This window comes from Ahaetulla prasina, chromosome 2 (genome assembly GCF_028640845.1).
Source record: "Ahaetulla prasina isolate Xishuangbanna chromosome 2, ASM2864084v1, whole genome shotgun sequence".
Taxonomy (NCBI): domain Eukaryota; kingdom Metazoa; phylum Chordata; class Lepidosauria; order Squamata; family Colubridae; genus Ahaetulla; species Ahaetulla prasina.
Genome location: NC_080540.1, coordinates 130,763,302 through 130,783,699, shown reverse-complemented (window position 1 = coordinate 130,783,699; position 20,398 = coordinate 130,763,302). Strand labels below are relative to the sequence as shown.

General features: G+C 40.4%; 1 protein-coding gene across 1 annotated transcript; it reads right to left on the bottom strand.

Annotated features, from left to right (window-relative positions):
* Positions 1–335: 335 nt before the first annotated feature.
* Positions 336–18,467, bottom strand: JPT1 (Jupiter microtubule associated homolog 1). Its single transcript, XM_058166973.1, has 5 exons — positions 18,312–18,467; positions 9,686–9,831; positions 8,448–8,542; positions 6,024–6,045; positions 336–1,378 (listed from the first exon to the last, which is right to left on the bottom strand). The coding sequence occupies exons 1-5, from the start codon at positions 18,365–18,367 to the stop codon at positions 1,212–1,214; spliced, it is 486 nt and encodes a 161-aa protein (XP_058022956.1). The 5' UTR covers positions 18,368–18,467; the 3' UTR covers positions 336–1,211.
* Positions 18,468–20,398: the final 1,931 nt, after the last annotated feature.

Genomic DNA, 20,398 nt, shown 5'->3' with positions numbered 1-20,398 from the left:
ACATGGTAATAGTAGAACATGTAGGTTAGGTTTATTTAATGTTTAAAAGGATATGAGAAACATTGCCATAAAATCCCTCTATTTTCCAGAAAAATGTGTCCTCCACACCTGTATGCAGAGATATATTTGGTACAAAATGTAGAAACACATTATTTTGACCATGCCAATAAGTGAGAAAGGCTCTAGCTGCACACCAGCATTATTTCCATTGATACAACAATGTCTGTATTATAAAACAATTTTAAAAGTCCATGCATTTTCTCTTTTGGTTTTTCCTTTCAGAAATTATCCAAGCAGCAAACCAAGTAAATTTGAAAATAAGGCTCGGACACAGATTCAAAATTTCTATATTTTTTATTTTTTTTAGCAACAATCCAGCTTTCAAGGTACAATGCACAGTTAGAAGGCTGAGTTTCTCCACCTTCTGTTTAAGCACTAGCATGATCATGCATAGTACTGGAGTCATTTGGGCGGGGAATGTGTCTTCAAAATTTTATCCAATTAATACTTACTTTTGTAAGATGCATTTCATCATCATTTACAATGGGACCTGATATTCAGAGAACAGTCAAAATCTCGCATCTTTAGGTTTATCTTCAGCACTGATCTCATCCTGTTATAACTAAACCAAGATCCCACTTGTTGAAGGGAGAATGGTTAATTTTTAGCATCACAACTTGATAGTTCTTCAGTGCACAATAGGGCTTCAAATCGTTTACCAATTATTAAATGGTACCTTGGAAAAATATGTTGCAAAGTTGTGTACAGAAAGAGTACATTTGTCACTCATCCACTACCTGTACAATCCCAGTTTCCAACCTTTCTAAGTCAACTAAGACTGTTCTACAAATTTTAGGACAAAAATGCCACTTAGCACACTCAGAATTAATCCAGCTTAGTTTCAGACACTACTATACACCTCAGAAATATTTTGTCAGCCATGGGCTGTATAGCAAATACCACTGTCTACCATTACGAAAAAAAAAATACACATGTCACTTCTGTTAGACTCAAGAGAGACAAGACAAGAAGTTTGAGGAAAGATTGGCTGAAAAAAACAAAACAAAAAAAATATGAAGTACATAAAGTGCTCCTTTAATGGTAGTTTTAGAAGTACAGTCAAGCTCAAGTTGTGCAGTTCACAAGCATGGAAGAAAAACAAAGATGACAGACACGAGTTCCAAGTATTAAGGAGTGAAGGAAAATTGAGCTTAACCGAGCACTAGACTAGACTTCCCCCCTGGTGGATTTCTCCTGGATGGTGCTGGAGCTACTGGGCTAGGATTCCTCCCAGGTACTGGAGCTTCTGGGCTAGGAAGAGGCGCAGCTGGCAGGGGCTTTTCTTCACTTGAGCCTGAAGCAGTTTCTTCTGTGTTTTCTGAGAAAAAACAAGACAATGGCTGTATAGAAATAGAAACATTCACTCTCTAATCTGAGTATGTTTCACTTTTGGCAAGAAATAAGGAAGCCCTCAGAACTCCTAAAGTAAGTAGGAATCACAGGTTACTGTGCTGAACCTACATAGGCTATATGTATGCCTGTCTTTTTCAGAACCCAAATAATAATTCTTATAGGAATAGGAACATTAATTGAAATCTCTTATCTTCCAGATAAACATAAGCTTAACTGCAATAGGAGCTGTGGTGGCTCAGTGGTTAGAATAGAACTGCAATAGGAACCATGGTGGCGCAGTGGTTGGAATGCAGTATTGCAGGCTAACTGCCCACTGCCAGGAATTTGATCCTGACCAGCTCAAGGTTGACTCAGCCTTTTATCCTTCCAAATGAGGACCCAGATTGTTGGGGGCAGTACACTGACTCTGTAAACCACTTAGACAAGCTTGCTGCTACTGCTATCTATTGCAAGACTAATTTATGCAGACACTGTCTGAAAGAAAGCAATGCTGAACGTCTAACTTATTGTGATCCTCTGTGAATAGGTTCACCTTGTCACAGCACTTTTTGTTAAAGAGCCACTCTGAAACAGATTTTTAAAAAAAAATTCACAGCTACCTAATATTAACCAAGAAAGCATATGTGAGTGTGTGGTATTATTACAAAAAACTTGTTTCCAGCATTTACTTGATTCAAGGAAATGTAAAATACATCCATCAAACAGAACATTTTATGTAGCAGAGATTAGTACTGTGTTATAAAACTGAATGCAACCAGCAGATCTAACACTGGTAAATATATTAAGGACTGAAGGAGAGAGAAAATTGTGGCAACGAATGACTACATCTGGTCTTTCAAGCTGATGCTAAAAAAATAACAGATTACAGCTGTATACTTTGTCATAACAAACTTTTGAAGCTGTACTTGACCTCAGGTAATTTTGGACAAATATTTACTTGTTAAGGTGGAATGAATGGCTCACCTCTTATTAAAATCTCTATTAAATTGTGGCACCAATGCAATTTCAGTTGCAGTTGCTCATAAGTGAAGAGAGATCTAAATCATTTTTGCTTGTTCATATAAAATAGTGTGGGGGATATAGAAGAAAGTATACAATATCAAAAAAGTAAAAGAATTGAAATGGAAATGGGCTGGTCACATAACAAGAAGAACTGATGGCAGGTGGACCAAGGCAGTCATAGAATGGATCCCACTTGATAAAAAGCATCCACAAAAGAGATCTAAAACAAGATGGATTAATGACATTAGTAAGTATTGCAGGCCCAATTGGCCAAAGAAAGCTCAGGACAGTATTGGTTGAAAACATGCAGAAGAGGCCTTCATCCTGCAGTGGATAGACAATGACTAAAATTATGATTAAATTATTAATGATTCTTAAAATCATGGGAAAGCCTAAATCATGTCTTATTTCTCTTCAAATAAACTGAGTATAGATGCTGCTTTGCTCTACAGCTAGTAAAATGGGACAATATGGGTAGCTTTTTGAAGAGTTTTTTTCATTCTGCTAGTAAATGTGAAGGAGCACAGTGGGAAAAAAATTGGACTAAATTTAAATATAAGGAATACCAAGCTAATGATGGCATAACTGTCAGTCTTAAAATTGATGAAGAAGACACTGAGGTGGTTGATAGCTTCTGCCTTTTGGGATCAACTAACTACAGTAAAAGGACAAGAGGAGAAGAAATACATATAAGTTTAGCACCTGGTAGAATAGCCATGAACGCCTTGAAAAAGGTATTCAGATGCAGGACTTCCAAGTGAGGTAAGACATTTCTGGAAGAGAACTCCCAATAGATCTGATTCAATGGAACCTCTTTCACTTTTCCAGATGCTTGCTCCTCACAAGGAGACCACAGGATAGCAGCATGTCTGAATACTTGCAGATGAGAGAAACTATCAAGCTTTCAATTGTGGTAGAGCATTGATGGACACTGACCTCACTTTCTAAACACTTTTGGATAGAGCCAGTTTGGTCTAGTAGTCAAGGCACCAGGCTAGAAACTAGGAGGTGATGAGTTCTAGACCCGCTGCTTTAGGCATGAAAACTGAATGGGTAATTTTGGGGACAGTCACTCTCAGCCCAACCTGCCTCATGGGGTTCTTATTGTGGGGAAAATAGGAGGAGGAAGGCATATTAGTATGTTCAACTCCTTGAGTTATTTATATAATTATAAAAATAAATAAAATGTATGTGATCTTATAGAGATGGTGAAATAATAAATTTGCCTGCACTTGTTGCAAGCAACATTGAGAGTCACTTAAATATTTTTTCTTTTCCTTTCCTTTTTGCATTTTGTATTTCTTTTCTATTTCTGATTTCAGTTGTATTATCTTTTAGCATTGTTAAACTCATCAATAGATAAATATACTTTAAAAATGGACGGAAAAGATATTCAGATACCATGATGTGTCTATATCTAATAAAGATCAGAATAATGGAAGCAACATTAATCCCTGCAACACTCTATGGAAGCTAAAGTTAGCCTCTGAAGAATTTTGGTGTTGGAAAAGATTCCTGTGAATGGCCAAAAAACAAACAAATGGATCACTGAACATTTCAACCCAGAGATCTCACACAAGGCATAAATTGTCCTATTTTGGATACAACATGTGAAAACCTAGTTCTTTGGAAAGATTCTGACATTGGGTTGGGGAAAGCAGAAGAAAAAGCTGACAACCAGCACCAAACTGGATGGACTCAGTTACAATGGTAATGAGTGCACTGTTGGAAGACTTCGGAACGACAGTTTACCACGGAGAAAACCTGCTTTAAGAATTGACATCAACTTGAGGGCACATAATTCCATCATTCAAGGAATCTAAGCAGACTATAAAATGAAATATTAATATTACACATTAAAGAATTCTGTAATGAGTTAAGATAATTCCACTTTTTTGTTAAGCAGCCTAATCAGACACCAAACCAGATATTTAGTTCGTTACCTAACTTATTATAATCAAGTCTCCCTCATACTATGCTTTGAAGATCCTGTCTAAAGAAGCTTCATAAACCTGTGAAGAAAAATTACGCCTTTTTCCAGCCCCCTGAGTTTGCTAGGAGGCTCAAGGAAATCAAAGAGACTAGGAAACATGAATAGCAAACTTTGATATTTATGGATACTTAATAGATTAGTAAAACAGAAATCACCACAATAAGTGGGTGAACTTTAATCTTCCATTGGATGAAGGTGATGTGAATTGCAAGTTCCAGATGCTCAAAACATACAGGTACTATTTTTGAGCTATAATAATGGTAAGCCACATTTACCATTATGTTATTCACATTAAAAAATACAATTGTTTACATTCTCATCATATTTTTTGCCTTTCAATTTAAAAACAATTTTACCTTTCTATAATGGAATACAGTGAACAATATATATAATTATTCATAGCAAAGAATTTTTTCAAAAGTTAAGATCTTTATTAAGTTTCATTTGGATAAACCTTCCCAAACCATGGTATGAGGGCAAAATAACATCTGACCACTGATAATGTCATCTTTAAGGAAGGAAGATTCTTCAAGTGATCATCTCTTCTGGAATCTAGCACACCATACAATACCATTCTTTTCAAGTTGAGCAGGTTGGCAGTCCATCTTCCTAGCTCTTCCCTGACCATATATTGACCGAATAAATGTTCTCCAAATGTTCTCCATTCTACCATAAGTCTTAATGTAATGCCTAGTGGTCAATGATATAGAACTGCCCTTCCTATAGCACTTAAAATCACATTCTTGAGTTGTAACTATGTCTATGAAATTAATATTGAGATGAGATATGAATTTGATCCTACATATTCATAACCAAGTAAGGTTGCCCTTTTAACCTTGATTTAAAAAACTAAGCTTGATATGCCAGATTATACAGCTTTGTAAGAAATATTTTGACTTTGGATACAGAGAAAACAAAGTCAAGCATGTTTGGTTTGAGGCGAGAAATTGGCAAAATCTCTCTGCTGGAATTTTGAAGATCAATCATTTTGGAAAGGCATTCATACATAAAAAAACAACTAAGATTAGGCCTGTAGGGAGACTAAGTGAGTAATGGTAACTGCCTGCCCGAGGAAAGGTGTGCTATTTCACATCTGATGAAGCTCCCAAGTGCCTAAGTCATTACACTTCATAACTAAATGTTCTGCTTGATAGAAAACTGAGCTAATTCCATTCTATCTACTCGGTCATAAAAATGGCTGTGCTGCTTTGGATTTAGTGTAGACTACCATCCTTTTCCACTGTGATTGGACTATATATTCAGCTATTCTACCACTGAAAGCATTGCAGGATTAATTTAAACATAGCTTATTAAACTCCCTAATGGTTCCTTTTTGGAAGGATTCCAATATACTACATTTTAAAACATGCAAATAACCTATTGCATTTCTCCAAATCTTTTATTTCTACCTAATAAAAGACCAAGAAGCCACAGAGCTGAGAGGCAGCACTGCAGTGTGACAACACCAATCTTTTAGAGTTCTTTCCAGACTGTCTTAATAAATTTATTCTTTAAGCCTCCCCTACAGTTCTTGCATTCATTCAGTGATACTTCTTCAAGCTGGGAAGAACTTTTAAAAAGCTTAGAACCAAGGGTGCGGGGGGGAGATACTTACCAGGAGCCTCACTTTCCACACCCTGCAAACAAAACAAATTATTTCTTAAGTTTTGTAACTATTAATTATCAAAGAGATTGTTTACAGTTGAATGCCTTAACTTTTAACACAGCACCAAAAGTGCAATTAGAGGTTCTATACATACAATATAAAATGGACATATATTTTTCAATCTTAGACTACTAATTCTAAAACTTGAGCCAGACAGGAAAGCTACTTATATTTACAGAATAAGTATTTCTGAATGCTGACATTTAGATAACTTGTCCTTGGGCCTTGGTACAATTTATGCTTTGGTCTTATCTTCTTAGTCAATTGTTTGAGAGCAACCAAGGCTATTCGAAATCAGTGGATCATTCAAACACTCCCTAAGTACAGTACAGGTCATCCTCAATTAGTGACAATTATTTAGGAACTGGCAATTTGGTTATTAAGCAAAGCAATCACTCAGTGAAACTGTTTATGATCTTACTTCAGTTTTCCTTTGCTTTACAACATGTGACGGCCATAAATAAGAGGATTAATTGTAAAATTATTTTTTCATCGTCACAGCTGCAAATGGTTGCTAAATGAAACAGTCACTAAATGGGGACTACTTGTACTACATTCAAAGATATGCTCTTCATAGCTATGCAATCACCATCGCCACTACTGAAAGCAGGAAAGGATTTCCTGAAGGGAGTTCTTCTGCCTTTATACATTTTTTCAAATGTATTGTCTGGGAATTACAAGATACACAATACTAGACTTTTGCTGCTTATAGGATTTGTATAAAAAAATTCTAGGTCAGGCCATTTAAGTAACTATACTCAAGGAATTTTAATGTATTGCCCTGAAGCTGGAATAGCAAACATTCGTTTAATGCCAACAATGTAATATTTATAACTTAAAAATAGAGAGAAATCAATCTATATATTACATTTTCATAATGCATTGCTGAAACAGTTTGAATTAGCATATAAAACCATTTTCATAGGAATTACAAAAAAGAACTATGTAATGAAAGCAAGCAATCTACTGTAGCTTTAAATAAAACATACACAAACTTGATTTAATCAACATTTTAAAACTGAACAGAAGAAGGGATAAAGTCTAAATGTATAATGAAAATATATTATATACAGATTCAGTTTAGATAATATTCACTATTTCTCCAGCAACTACCCTTCACAGTTTCTGGATCAGTGCATTGGAATAGTGGAGAGAATGATGGCAATTTTTTTTACTTTTATGTTAGATGATTCATTAAAGAATTGAAGAGTTCACAGAAATACTAAAATGTATAAATTGTTAACAACTAGAAATTGTTATAACCAAAGGAACACTAGTTTCAGAAAAGCTATAGTATCATTGGCAACAGACCCATGTTCTGATAACAATCCTAACTCAAATTCTTAATTACATACTCTAATTTGAGGAACATTAAACATGTTGCCAATTATAATGAGTTTATCAATTCAGGTAGCTAAATGTACATGATAGAGCAGAGATGTCAAACTCAAGGCCGCAAAGGGCCAATCCAGCCGCAGGGTGCTTAAATCTGGCCCAGGGTGCCTCTGGCAGCCATAATGGAGTGCAGCTCATTTTCAGCCTGGATGGCCTCCTGAGGCATTTTGCAAGTGTGGGGGCATTTTGGCCCTAAAATGCTTCAGGCCATCCAGGCCAAAAAAAACCCAGCTGGCCTACAGAAAACTACAATGCTGATCTGGCCCTCAAAGAAATCCAGTTTGACACCCCTGCTATAGAGGCATGTTGTACAATGGCATTATCAAAAATTAATGGTTTAGACGGATGCAAAGTAACATTTAATTGACCAATATACCACTTCTACTTTTTGTTCCCCAAAGTCAGATCCTAATAAGTCCCAAAACACAACCAATTTTTTCTTCTTCTTGCTAATGTTAATGTGAGCTATCTGTTTATTTAAAGCAAAATATAGCAAGCATTAAAAAGTGCAAGGAGTGATAAATGACTTCATAAATTATAGGGATGTTGTTGTATAAATGGTCACCTGTATTAACAGGAGAGCGAGTTCTAGATTAAAACCATTTCTCACAAATTGAAAAGTGTGTATCATTTTAGTTATGCTGCATAGTACATGCAGAACACAGATTTCCTGTTTTATTCCCCCACCTAAACAGATATTTAAAAAAAGGGATGGACTAACTTGTGGTTTCCAGATTTTACAGAACTACAATTCCCAGCAGCAAAGCCAGTATGCTCAATGGGGAGCAAAGCTTACACTTGTAATTCAGCAACATTTGTTGACCAAAGATTCTCCATTCCTCATCTTGTTGATAAAAGTATTAAAACGCAGTCATAGTAAGAACATACACTAATTCAAGACAGAACAAGGGATGTGCTACCAGGAACAATAACTAGCCATTGCAATATATTCATGATTAAAAGGAAAGCAACGCTTACCTTTGGAATTACATAGTCACCAGAGTTTGCATCAGAAGAACCTCTTCTTTCAGAGCCAACTGCTTCAGAATTATCCTCGACTTCGGTGGATTTGGCTGCAAGTTATCATTGGATTAGATATGTCAAGTACAGCAAAGCATAATAGAGAGCATTCAGCCACTTAGCATTTAAAACAGTGTATGTGAACACATTTTAATAAGTGCAAGCATTCTAATAAGGGGAGAAATTAGCTTACAACATCTGAAATGTCCCAGGAAATTGAAGAAAGGAGTCAGAAATGAGCAACTACAATGCTGGGAATGGTGATGCTACTATGGACAGACTATGATCAAAATATTAATGAAGGAGTGACAGATGTGAAACAAATTTTGTCTGATGTAGAAATATTACAGCCAGAAACAGTAAATAATAAAAACAAAGTGTGGGTTTTTTGCACAAAGAAGGCTGCTAAAGTGGAAACACAAATGACAACTAAGAGAATGACACAGATAAAGACTTTCTGCTGAATATAGAAAAGAAGATGGTTAAAGTTTTGAAAATTGATGTGGAAATACAAATCATAAACCATGAGAAGAACCTAATTACGCTAATCACTTCATTGGATTTACCAAAGCCTCAAAGAAGCTTTTGGGATGGGAGAAGGCAAAACTTTTGAAAAGAGAAAAGACCAAATTCTACCACAACATCTGATTGAATTAAAGATCAAGATTGTTAGGAAGAAAAGGAAGAAATATAAATCCTCTGAAACAGTTCAAATTATTTAAGCCCATCTCATCTGCAATATTGTGTCTATTTTTAATAGAAGAGCTAAATACAAATTTAAATATTTAATATAATAGAATTCTTTATTGGCTAAGTGTAATTGGACACACAAGGAATTTGTCTTTGATGAATATGCTCTCAGTGTAAATAAAAAGACAAGATACAGTCGTCAAGAATCATAAGGTACAACACTTAATAATAGTCATAGGGTATAAATAAGCAATCAAATACTAGGAAACAATATAAATCGTAAGGCTACAAGCAATAAAGTTACAGTCATGCAGTCATAAGTGGGAGGAGATGGGTGATAGGAATGATGAGAAGACTAATAGTAATAGCAATGCAGATTTAGTGAATAGTTTGACAGTGTTGAGGGAATTATTTGTTTAGCAGGGTGATGGTGTTCAGGAAAAAACTGTTCTTGTGTCTAGTTGTTTTGGTGTATCCACAATTGCCTTAAGAAAGGAATCTTTTACCTGTTGACTTAGCCCAAGATGGTGGATTTTCTTCTGGAGTCCCAAAGATGGAAGATGCCATCTTGTTCCTTTTTCCTCCTTGCTGGTCTTTTGGCAAATCAAATCCTACGCTAAAATTAGAACCACCACCTGGGGGTCGAAGAACCCTAGAAAAAGAATAAAGCATTTTAGTTGTATTAAGAAACAATAGTACCAGGGAGCCCTTACATATATGTTATAAAATGTAGTGTATTCATTTTACCACTCATTTTACACTTAGATTGTTTCTCAGTGTATTAGAAAGATATGGCCAGGAACCATACATTCCATTTTGCTCCAACCAAATGACTGAAATACTGACGTACAATCATGTGTGAAGGAAAGAGCTAAGGGCCTATCACCCTAATTTTTTTCAGACAAAACAAAAAACAGTTAAGACATTTTCACACAAATTACTGTTTAAAATATATGATTAAGAAGACTAAGGAGAAAGAACAAATGAAAAGAGGAAAACATTTACAAAGATTGCTGCAGATCCCAGATCCAGCAGGGTGAACTAGATGGACAAATGGACCAGGTATAGAGGGCAGCTTTCTACATTCTTTCTGAAGCATTGAGCTACATGTGCACATGATAGGTAATTCCAATAAACATAGAGCTAAGTAGACACTGACTACATTGATAATTATTTTCAGATTATATAATAAGCCAATATCCCATAGATAAAGGCTTGGTTAAAAACAAAGATGTGTTTCCAGAATTATTTCTGTTGTGAAGCTTATTTAGACAGACAACTTAGAAAAAGAAGACAAAGAATCCCAGACATCTCCTTGGTGTTTAGTAGATAGTCGATATAATCTTACATCTTATTTTTTCCCCTTTTAACAGAGAAATTGTCATGATGTAAAACAAAAAACTACCTTTAGTACCCAAATTATGTCCAGGAGTGCCTTTGGGGCCCAAAATGGTCTTAGTGGATGATAGAGACCATCTTGGGAGATAGGGCTAATGCAACTTCTGAAATGTGGATGTTTGTGAGTGGACATGCCTATTATATCAGTCCTTTTGTGACCAGCCAATGGTAGTCATTTTGTGAATCCACCCTCCACATACTTTCAACATTCTAGATGCATGCACTAGCATTTTATATTCACTTTTAGCAGCAATCTCCAGCCATTCAGATGACCTCAGTATCCATTTCCTTCTTGCAGATGAGACTGTTTATACTATCACAAAGTTTTTATAATTTTAAGACTATAGCATGGGATCCACAGGAAAAATAAACTGAATTGGGGAGGGGAGAAGGCTCCTTGATGTCTATAAGACTTCCTTCTCTCCAATTCCCATGGCCTCCAGAATATTATATCTCTGGGATCATACAATCATAGTACCCTGCATCATTGTGGTGATAGCTACTGTATGTTCCAATACTTTTTTTCCACTACATAAGTTGTAGTCTATAGTAATGCTCAAGCAGGTGTATATGCTGCTTTTAGACTCAGTATCATCATGGTTTTTTGTAATTAAATTTTTAATCATAAACTTTTTAAAAAATCATTTAATAATTCCTTGAGTACAAAAGAAAGGCTGGAAAACTGGAGTAGTCATTTTCAGTATGGTAACATTTAAGCTAAGTCATAAAAAGCATGATAGCAACAATAAATCTTTTGGATTGATCGTACGCTGCACTATTACAAACCAAGCGTATTCTTAAATTTAAAATAAGATCAGGGCTGAATATTAAAATTCTGGGCCATCTTAGCTGATAAATAATAATAATAATAATAATAATAATAATAATAATAATAATAATAATAATAATAATAATAATAATAATAATAATAATAATAATAATTTAATTTTTATACCGCCCTTCTCCCGAAGGACTCAGGGCGGTGAACAGGCAGATAAAATAATACAATACATTACAATAAAAACACTATTTAAAAAACTTATTCAATATAGCCTAAATTTAAAATACAATACAAAATATAAAATAAACCCCAATAAAATCCATGTTTAAAAACCCTATTTAAGCCAGTCCTGCTCGAAAGAATAGATATGTCTTCAGCTCGCGGCAAAAGGTCCGGAGGTCAGGAAGTTGTCGAAGTCCTGGGGGAAGCTCATTCCAGAGGGTAGGTGCCCCCACCGAGAAGGCTCTCCCCCTGGGGGTCGCCAGCCTACACTGTTTGGCTGACGGCACCCTGAGAAGACCCTCTCTATGGGAGCGTACCGGCCGGTGGGAGGCATGTGGTAACAGAAGGCGGTCCCAAAGATATCCCGGTCCTATGCCATGGAGTGCTTTAAAGGTGGTAACCAGCACCTTGAAGTGCACTCGGAAAACCACAGGTAGCCAGTGCAGCCTGCGCAGGATCGGTGTTATATGGGAGCCACGAGTGGCTCCCTCTATCACCCGCGCGGCTACATTCTGAACCAACTGAAGTCTCCGGGTGCACCTCAAGGGGAGCCCCATGTAGAGAGCGTTACAGTAGTCCAGGCAGGAAGTGACGAGGGCGTGAGTGACCGTGCATAAGGCATCCCGGTCTAGAAAGGGGCGCAACTGGCGGACCAGGCGAACCTGGTAAAAAGCTCTCCTGGAGACGGTCGCCAAGTGATCTTCAAAAGACAACCGTCCATCCAGGAGAACCCCCAGATTGCGCACCCTCTCCATTGGGGACAATGATTCGCCCCCAACAGTCAGCCGCGGTTGCAGCTGACTGTACCGGGATGCCGGCATCCACAGCCACTCAGTCTTGGAGGGGTTGAGCTTGAGCCTGTTTCTCCCCATCCAGACCCGTACGGCCTCCAAACACCGAGACAACACTTCAACAGCTACATTGGGGTGGTCAGGGGTGGAAATGTACAGCTGGGTGTCATCCGCGTACAGTTGATAACTCACCCCAAAACCACTGATGACCTCGCCCAGCGGCTTCATGTAGATGTTGAACAGAAGAGGCGAGAGAACCGACCCCTGTGGCACCCCACAAAGGAGGCGCCTCGAGGTCGACCTCTGCCCCCCTGCCAACACCGTCTGCGATCGGTCGGAGAGATAGGATGAGAACCACCGAAACACGGTGTCTCCCACTCCCAATCCCCCCAACCGCCGCAGCAGGATACCATGGTTGGTGGTATCAAAAGCCGCTGAGAGATCTAGGAGAACCAGGGCAGAGGAATAACCCCTATCCCAGGCCCTCCAGAGGTCATCCACCAATGCGACCAAAGCTGTCTCCGTGCTGTACCCGGGTCGGAAACCGGATTGGAACGGGTCTAGATAGACAGATTCATCCAGGTACTGGGGTAACTGGTGTGCCACCACACTCTCAACAACCTTCACCACAAAGCGAAGGTTGGAGACTGGACGATAGTTACCCAAAACAGCTGGGTCCAGGGAGGGCTTCTTGAGGAGGGGCCTCACCACCGCCTCTTTCAAGGCGGTGGGAACAACACCCTCCCTCAAAGAAGCGTTGACAATCCCCTGGAGCCAGCCTCGTGTAACCTCCCGGGTGGCCAGCACCAACCAGGAGGGACACGGGTCCAATAAACATGTGGTGGCATTCAGCCGCCCCAGCAACCTGTCCATGTCCTCGGGAGCCACAGGATCAAACTCCTCCCAGATGGTCTCAACAAGACTAGCCTCCGTCACCTCTCCCGAAACTACCCAATTTTGGTCCAAACCGTCCTGAAGCTGAGCGATTTTGTCAAACAGATACCTGCTGAAATCCTCAGCACAACCCTGTAAGGGGTCATCGCAACCCTCCTGATGAAGGAGGGAGTGAGTCACCCTAAACAGGGAGGCTGGGCAGTTCTCTGCTGACGCAATGAGGGTAGAGACATAGGCCCGCTTGGCCTCCCTCAATGCCACTAGATAGGTCTGAGTAAAAGACTTAACTAGTGTTCGGTCAGCTTCAGAACAGCTGGACCTCCACGCGCTCTCTAGGCGTCTTCTCCGGCGCTTCATCTCCCTCAGCTCCTCGGAAAACCAAGGAGCTGGTTGAGACCTACGCCGGGTCAGAAGCCGCAAAGGCATGACACGATCCAAAGCACCCACCGCGGCCTGTTCCCAACAAGCTCCTCAGCCGAGCCGTGGGCCAGATCGCCAGGGAGCGGCCCAAGCCCCATCAGGAATCTCTCCGGGTCCATCAGTCGCCTGGGACGAACCAGCATATTGGTCCCGTCTCCCTGCGGTGTGGAGCGGCGGTCCGAAAGTCCAGATGAAGGAGAGAGTGGTCTGACCATGACAAAGGTTCAATGACTAATTCTCGTACTTCCAGATCACTCAACCACTGTCCAGAGACAAAAATCAGATCCAGTGTGCTTCCCCCGACGTGGGTGGGGCCGTCAATTAATTGGGTCAGGTCCATGGCCGTCATGGAGGCCATGAACTCCCGAGCCGCCGTCGACGACACACCGGCTGATGGCAAATTGAAATCCCCCATGACCATAAGCCTAGGGGTATCAACTGCCATCCCGGCTATCAACTCCAGCAACTCGGGCAGGGCTGTTGCCACGCAGCAAGGAGCCAGGTATGTGATCAACAAGCCCACCTGCATCCTACGCCCCCACTTCACGTAAAGGGATTCACAACCGGCTATCTGAGGAACAGTGGCCTCCATCGGCTCCAGACTCTCTCTAATAGCCACCCCTACCTTGGGCCCTCGGCTGATGAAATGCCCGGAAACCCGGTGGGCACATCTCCACCAGGGGAACCCCCCCTTCAATGCCCAACCAAGTCTCCGAAATGCCCATAAGGTCCGCAGCCCCCCCCCCTGTATAAGATCATAAATCAGAGGGGCTTTATTCACTACGGACCTAGCATTGCATAACATCAGCCGAAGGTCCAAGCCCTGGGGATACTGGCCACTCGGGGAACGGGAAAAGCAAATTGTGTACAAGTGGTGGAATTCTACAGAAAGAAAACCAAAAAGCAACAGGTTCTATACAGGTAGTCCTTGACTTATAACCACAACTGAATCCCAAATTTCCATTGCTAAGCAAGAAAGTGGATCTTGCTCCATTTTATGTTCTTTCTTGCCACATTTAAGTGAATCACTGCAGTTTTAAGGGAATCACTGCACTAACACGGTTAAGTGAATCTGGCTTCCCCTTTGACTCTGCTTGTCAGAAGGTTGCAAAAGGTGATCACATGACTCTAGGACACTGAAACTGTCATAACTACATACCAGTTGCCAAACCAATTGATCACGTGACCAAGGAGGTGCTGCAACGATCATGTGAAAAACTGTCACTTTTTCAGTGTCACTGTAACTTCAAAGGGTCACTAAAATGGTCGTAGGTCAAAGACCATATGTATATGAATCCAGGTTTCCATCACCATTTGTAGCAACACACTGAAAAAAAATGCCCTATATGTGCAGTTGATGGAAGTGCACATTCTTCATTAGTGAAAACTGGTATACTGAGAGCCTCAAAATATAGAAATCTCAAGATTCAATCCTTTTTTATTGTAAAACTTTTCATGCTGAAGTAGAACTGGCTGGATAGTCTGAAGATATATATGGAACAGAAAGGTTATTCCTTATGCACTATTCCTCTAGAACAGGGGTGTCTAACTCACGTCGTCATGGCAGCATCATGTGACGTATTGGGACACATACACCCTTTGCTAAACCGGGCGTGGGCATGGCCAGTGCATGACGCATCCAGCCCTTGAGCCAGGAGTTTGACAACCCTGCTCTAGAGGCAAAAATACAAACTTGGTCTATATCAACTGCAAGTTGTAAAAAGGTTATCGATTACATAACCAATTTTGTTGTATACATGATGTACAATGACAATAAAGGCTATATTATACTATATATATTTTAATAAATTTGATTAGCTTAATAATGATCACCAGACCCAGAAAGAAAACATTTCTAGACTGAATTTTACTAAATAACAATCGAGTCTTGCAAATGTTTCCACAGAACTTTCTACTTTACGGCATTAATTATATGAGTAAAATGTAATGATGTTTCTATCAGCAGAAGCGATCTTAATCAGAGAACAAAGAGTAGACAATTCTCACCCTATCCAGTTGTAGATATATGGTAAAATTGGATTTTATCATATATCTACAATTGATGTACCTATTTGCTCATATTATGTCATTTCATGAAAATGTAGGATGCATGGTAGAAATAAAATATTTTCTGGCTTCGTTGCCTAGAGCTATTTTCATCCTATTTGTCACCCACAATTGCTTTTCACCCAATTATTGCTTCAGTTAGCTCCAATATGATAGCAGCACTATAGATAAGAGGCCTATTATTCTTTGAAAGCCAAGTAGGACCACAAACATTTGAACACACAATTTACAAGAGCCCAAGAACATTTATTACAATTTTCTTGATTCATTTCAATGCCATTTTAATACCAACCATATTGGGGAATGCTTGGCACCACATAATAGTTGGACTCACTATCCAAAAGACCTATAAACAGATGCTTCAGATTATTGGCAGTGTCCGAAGACTGCAGATTTTGGAAAAAGTGCAAAAAGAGAAACTATGATGATTAAGGGTCTGGAGAGAAAAACATATGAAGAATAGTTGCAGGAATTGGGTATGGCCAGTCTAGAGAAAAAAAGGGCTAGGGGTGACATGATAGCAATATTCTAGTATTTGAGGGGCTGCCACAAAGAAGAGGGGGGTCAATTTATTTTCCAAAGCACTAGAAGGCAAGACAAGAAACTTATCAAGGAAAGAAGCAACCTGGAATTAAGGAGAAACTTCCTAACAATGAGGACAATTAACCAGTGGAACAATTTGGATTCAGAAATTGTAAGTGCTTCATCATTGGAGGTTTTTAAGAAAAGACTGCACAGTCACCTGTCTGAAATGGCATAGACTCTCCTACTTGAGCAGGGGGTTGGAATAGAAGACCTCCAAAGTCTCTTCCAGGTCTATTCGGTTTGCCATTGAACCTGGACATCCCTACCAATACATATGGAAATTTGCACAAACATTCCTCCCTACTCAGGAATCAGTATGGGAAAATCTCTAATATCCAGTCATCCCTAGATTTCAATTCTCACCATTTCTGACTACCTTCCATACCAATTATAGTTGTTACTGCTGCACACCATCTGGACAGAGGTTCTTCACTTTTGCAATATATTATGGCCTTTTGGACAACATAATAGCAGGGGAAGCCAATTTTAAGGCAATTCTGTATGAAAACTTGATGAGACATTTCTTCAGACTAGAGACACTCTGTATAATTACGGTATTACATCCATGGTTCTTTTGTTGCACACTACTATAACACGGGAATTCAAAAAATTATTTCAACCTTTCTTTGTTCCAGAACAAGTCATGCATTGGCTACCTAAAAAAATAAATATCCAAATTGAAACATTCACCCTCCAACTCTCCCATAATCCCAAGGGTAACCATTGCAACATGCACACCATAGCAAGTTCATCTTGTATTAAGAGACTACAAATAATCACCGGGCCCCGATTGTATTTCAACTCCAATCCCTTTAGAGTAATAATACACAATAAGCTTAGTACACGTACACACGCACATACCTTTACCCCTTATAACCAGCCTTGTTTGAAGTACCTATACCTGAGCTGACTGGCAGAACTTGGACCCGAGGAGGAAGCAGCTTTTCAAAGAATGCTTGGAAGTTGCTGACCTAATCCCAGCTCCCAAGGCTTGAGTTAACAGGTAGAGAGAGGCAGCGATAGATGCAAGACAAAAGAAGTGTAGCTAGCCCCACCCAGCGAGAAGAACCACTTAGTAGTGGAAGCCTAGCCAGACTAAGACATTGAGCAGCAAGACAAAAAAGATAAGCCGATAACCGTGCCGGGGCTGAGAGAGAGAGAAGGGCTGAAAGCCTCTAATTCAACTACCCGGAGTAAAGAGTCTCCTTTGTTCCGACCAGAGCCGAAGGGCGCTCAGTGCTGAGGAACATCGCCTAGAGTTGCCAGCACGCCCCCAGCATCCCGCAGCCTTGTCGCTAAGGGGAAGGAAAGCCAGAAAGATACGACGGGCAGACACAACCACCCCTCCCGAGCCCCCAGAGCAGACGGCGGAAAAGGCCGCTACAGGTTTCTTTCTTCCCCCCGACAGGCCCCGCTCCCGACTACCGACACCTACAAAGGGGGCGAGAAAGCCACCAGATCAGCTGAGTCCCAAGGCCTAGGCGGAAGCAGGGCGCAGCTGACACCTCGCTTGCTTGCCTGCCTGCCTGCCTGCCTAGCTAGCTTCCAGACGGATAACAAGGAAGGAGAGCTTGCTCGCGTCTCGCCGACTCAACAGATGAAGGCGCCGGGCGTGTGCCGGCAGGCGGGAGCGCCGGTGTGACAACAGCCCCTCCGGCCTTTCGTCTCCCCTCCAGCGGCCAGGGGAGCAGGAGCCGGCGGTGGGAAGCGTTATCCGCAGGCCCCCCGATCCCAAGAAAGGGAGCCCTTCCCTGCAGGAGAAGGAATCCCACCCAGGGTTGGCGGGAGGGGAGGGCGGTTTCTTCTCCGCCTCTCTCCGAGACGGGAATCGAGGGCATCTCTGGAGCCAGCCCCAGCACGGCTCGCCTCCCCGAAATCCAGGGCGTTTCGCCGCACGGTTCCTTCCCGGAGAAAACGGGGGGAATCTCGGGCGAAGGAACAGTGAACGAACAAGCAACTTTCCCACCCACGAACCTGGAGCTACTTCGGCCACTGGGGTCCATCCCCGTGTAAGTCGTGGTGGTGGTCATGATGGGGAAGAACTTGGAGGAAACCGCCCGGGTGCGAGGCCAGCGGAAGATGATATTTCCGCGCTCAGCTCCTGCCGGCTACAACTGCAGTAGCCACTCGGCGCTGGCAGCTTCTTTTATAGGGTTCGTTCCTTCGCTCGCCTCATTGGATAGTTCAAACGCCCTGTCCTGACGTGATTAAGGGAGCCTCGTGCCACTCCGGACGTTGCTCCTCCTCCGAGCCCAGCAACATTTACTCGCCACCGTCGTTGGAAGTCGATTCGTCGACAGCTACTGTTACTTCGCGTCCATTGGTCGCTACTCCCTGTCCCGCTTCTTGGCATGCGATTTAACGACGAAGCTGTCATTTAGATAAAAATGGGTTAGCATTGGCTAGACTGCACATGAGGCAGCAACAACTTGCAACCTCAGTCTTTCTTTATGGAGTAGCAGTTGGAGGAGATCCGGTCAAAGGGAGTGGCATAGCTGAACGAGCCCCGCCGGCGAGGGCTCTCTAATCCCTCTTGGGATCCGGGTGGAATCAAATGAAAATTAACGCCAGTGCAATAAAATACGAAATATATCACAAAATATATATCATGTAACATACTTCTACCAAATCGCTGCTTTATCAGGGCACCTCAAATCATTATTTCCTAGAGAATGGATGCCCTCAGCCCCACATGGTTTATATGCTGTACACCATGAACGGGAAAAATACACAAGTATCTTGTACTGATGTGTGGATCAATCTGGATGTGATATCCGAGAAAAAACTAGGTAAATGGCAGGAAACCCATGAAACAAAAGCAATTTTTCAGAAAGGTATTAGAAAATGGCACTTTCTACCAGAGAAAACGGTTCTCATTCTACATATGAAGCTGTTTTAAAAGTCCCTTAAAAAAAACCTGAGACTGTTTAAAAAAAACCTCCTTAAATGTTTAAAGTATGTATTCTACTAGTTGCCCCGTAATCCAAACATATTTACCAGGGAGTCATTCCCAATAACTTCAGCAGGACTTACTTCTGATTAGAAATGTGAATACCTGCAATATTATTGTGCCTCAGCAAAGTTATCCATATTTCAAAATTTACATCTAAACATGTTATGCTCTATACCCTAGAGACCTGATGAGTGTTTGAACAGAAAAGCATCAGACATACGTGTCTATGTATAATAAAAAATGTATCAACAGAAACTGAAAACAAGTGCATTACTTTACCGTTTCAAAGTACTGTTACTCCATGTTCTACCACCACTCAGTGTAACTGAACAATTAATAAGCTGTTACGTGATGGTCTCAAGTTTAGTATCTCTAATAAAGTGTTCAGTGAAATTGATTGCAAAAAAAGACAGAGATATTAGATAGGATAAAAATCTCCACATTCATGGACTAGCCTTACCAAATTTTCTGTTGCCCTTTTGGGTAAATTTGTATTTACAGGAATCAAAGGGGGAAAAGTGTTGGTAGATGAGAAAGGCAAAATAGATTCATATATTATGCTAAGTCATGGTTTTCATGTTAAACAGTAATCTTTACAAGTTACAATAGCCAGATCCACAGAAAGATGCAAACAAACCACATTATGGCAAAAGATGATTTCAGTGATACAATCATCTTGAATCATGGATTTTTGCAACATACAATCCCCACATTATAATTTATTCTTTTCCTTCTGTGCTCAAGAGAACAGAACTGAAAACTCAGCAGTGCAGGTGCTTGGTTGCAAATTATAAACATAATAAAAGTGACTTGATTCATTATCCAGCATGTACTTTACTTTGAAGTTATGCTGCATAAACTAATACATTTCTTAAACTTGGTAGAACAGATACTGACATAAGATACTGATAAGATTATATAAGCAGTATGAATTTGCTTCCGAATTCTGAAAACCAGAACTGCACAAAAGCAGAATAGGATATGCAGCACCATTTTTGGAACAAAAATATTATTTTATTATTATATTGCAACAAGGAAAGTACACAATTTCATAATGTAGCCATCGCCTCTTATTTGAAGCAATTCAGTAAACTCCTTAAGACTGAGG

Coding starts and splice junctions, on each gene's coding strand:
- JPT1 (XM_058166973.1), bottom strand. CDS start 18,367: ATGACCACCACCACGACTTACACGGGGATGGACCCCAGTGGCCGAAGT. Junction 6,046..8,447: donor GTGACTATGTAATTCCAAAG/GTAAGCGTTGCT, acceptor TTTTGTTTGCAG/GGTGTGGAAAGTGAGGCTCC. Junction 1,379..6,023: donor TGTGGAAAGTGAGGCTCCTG/GTAAGTATCTCC, acceptor GTTTTTTCTCAG/AAAACACAGAAGAAACTGCT.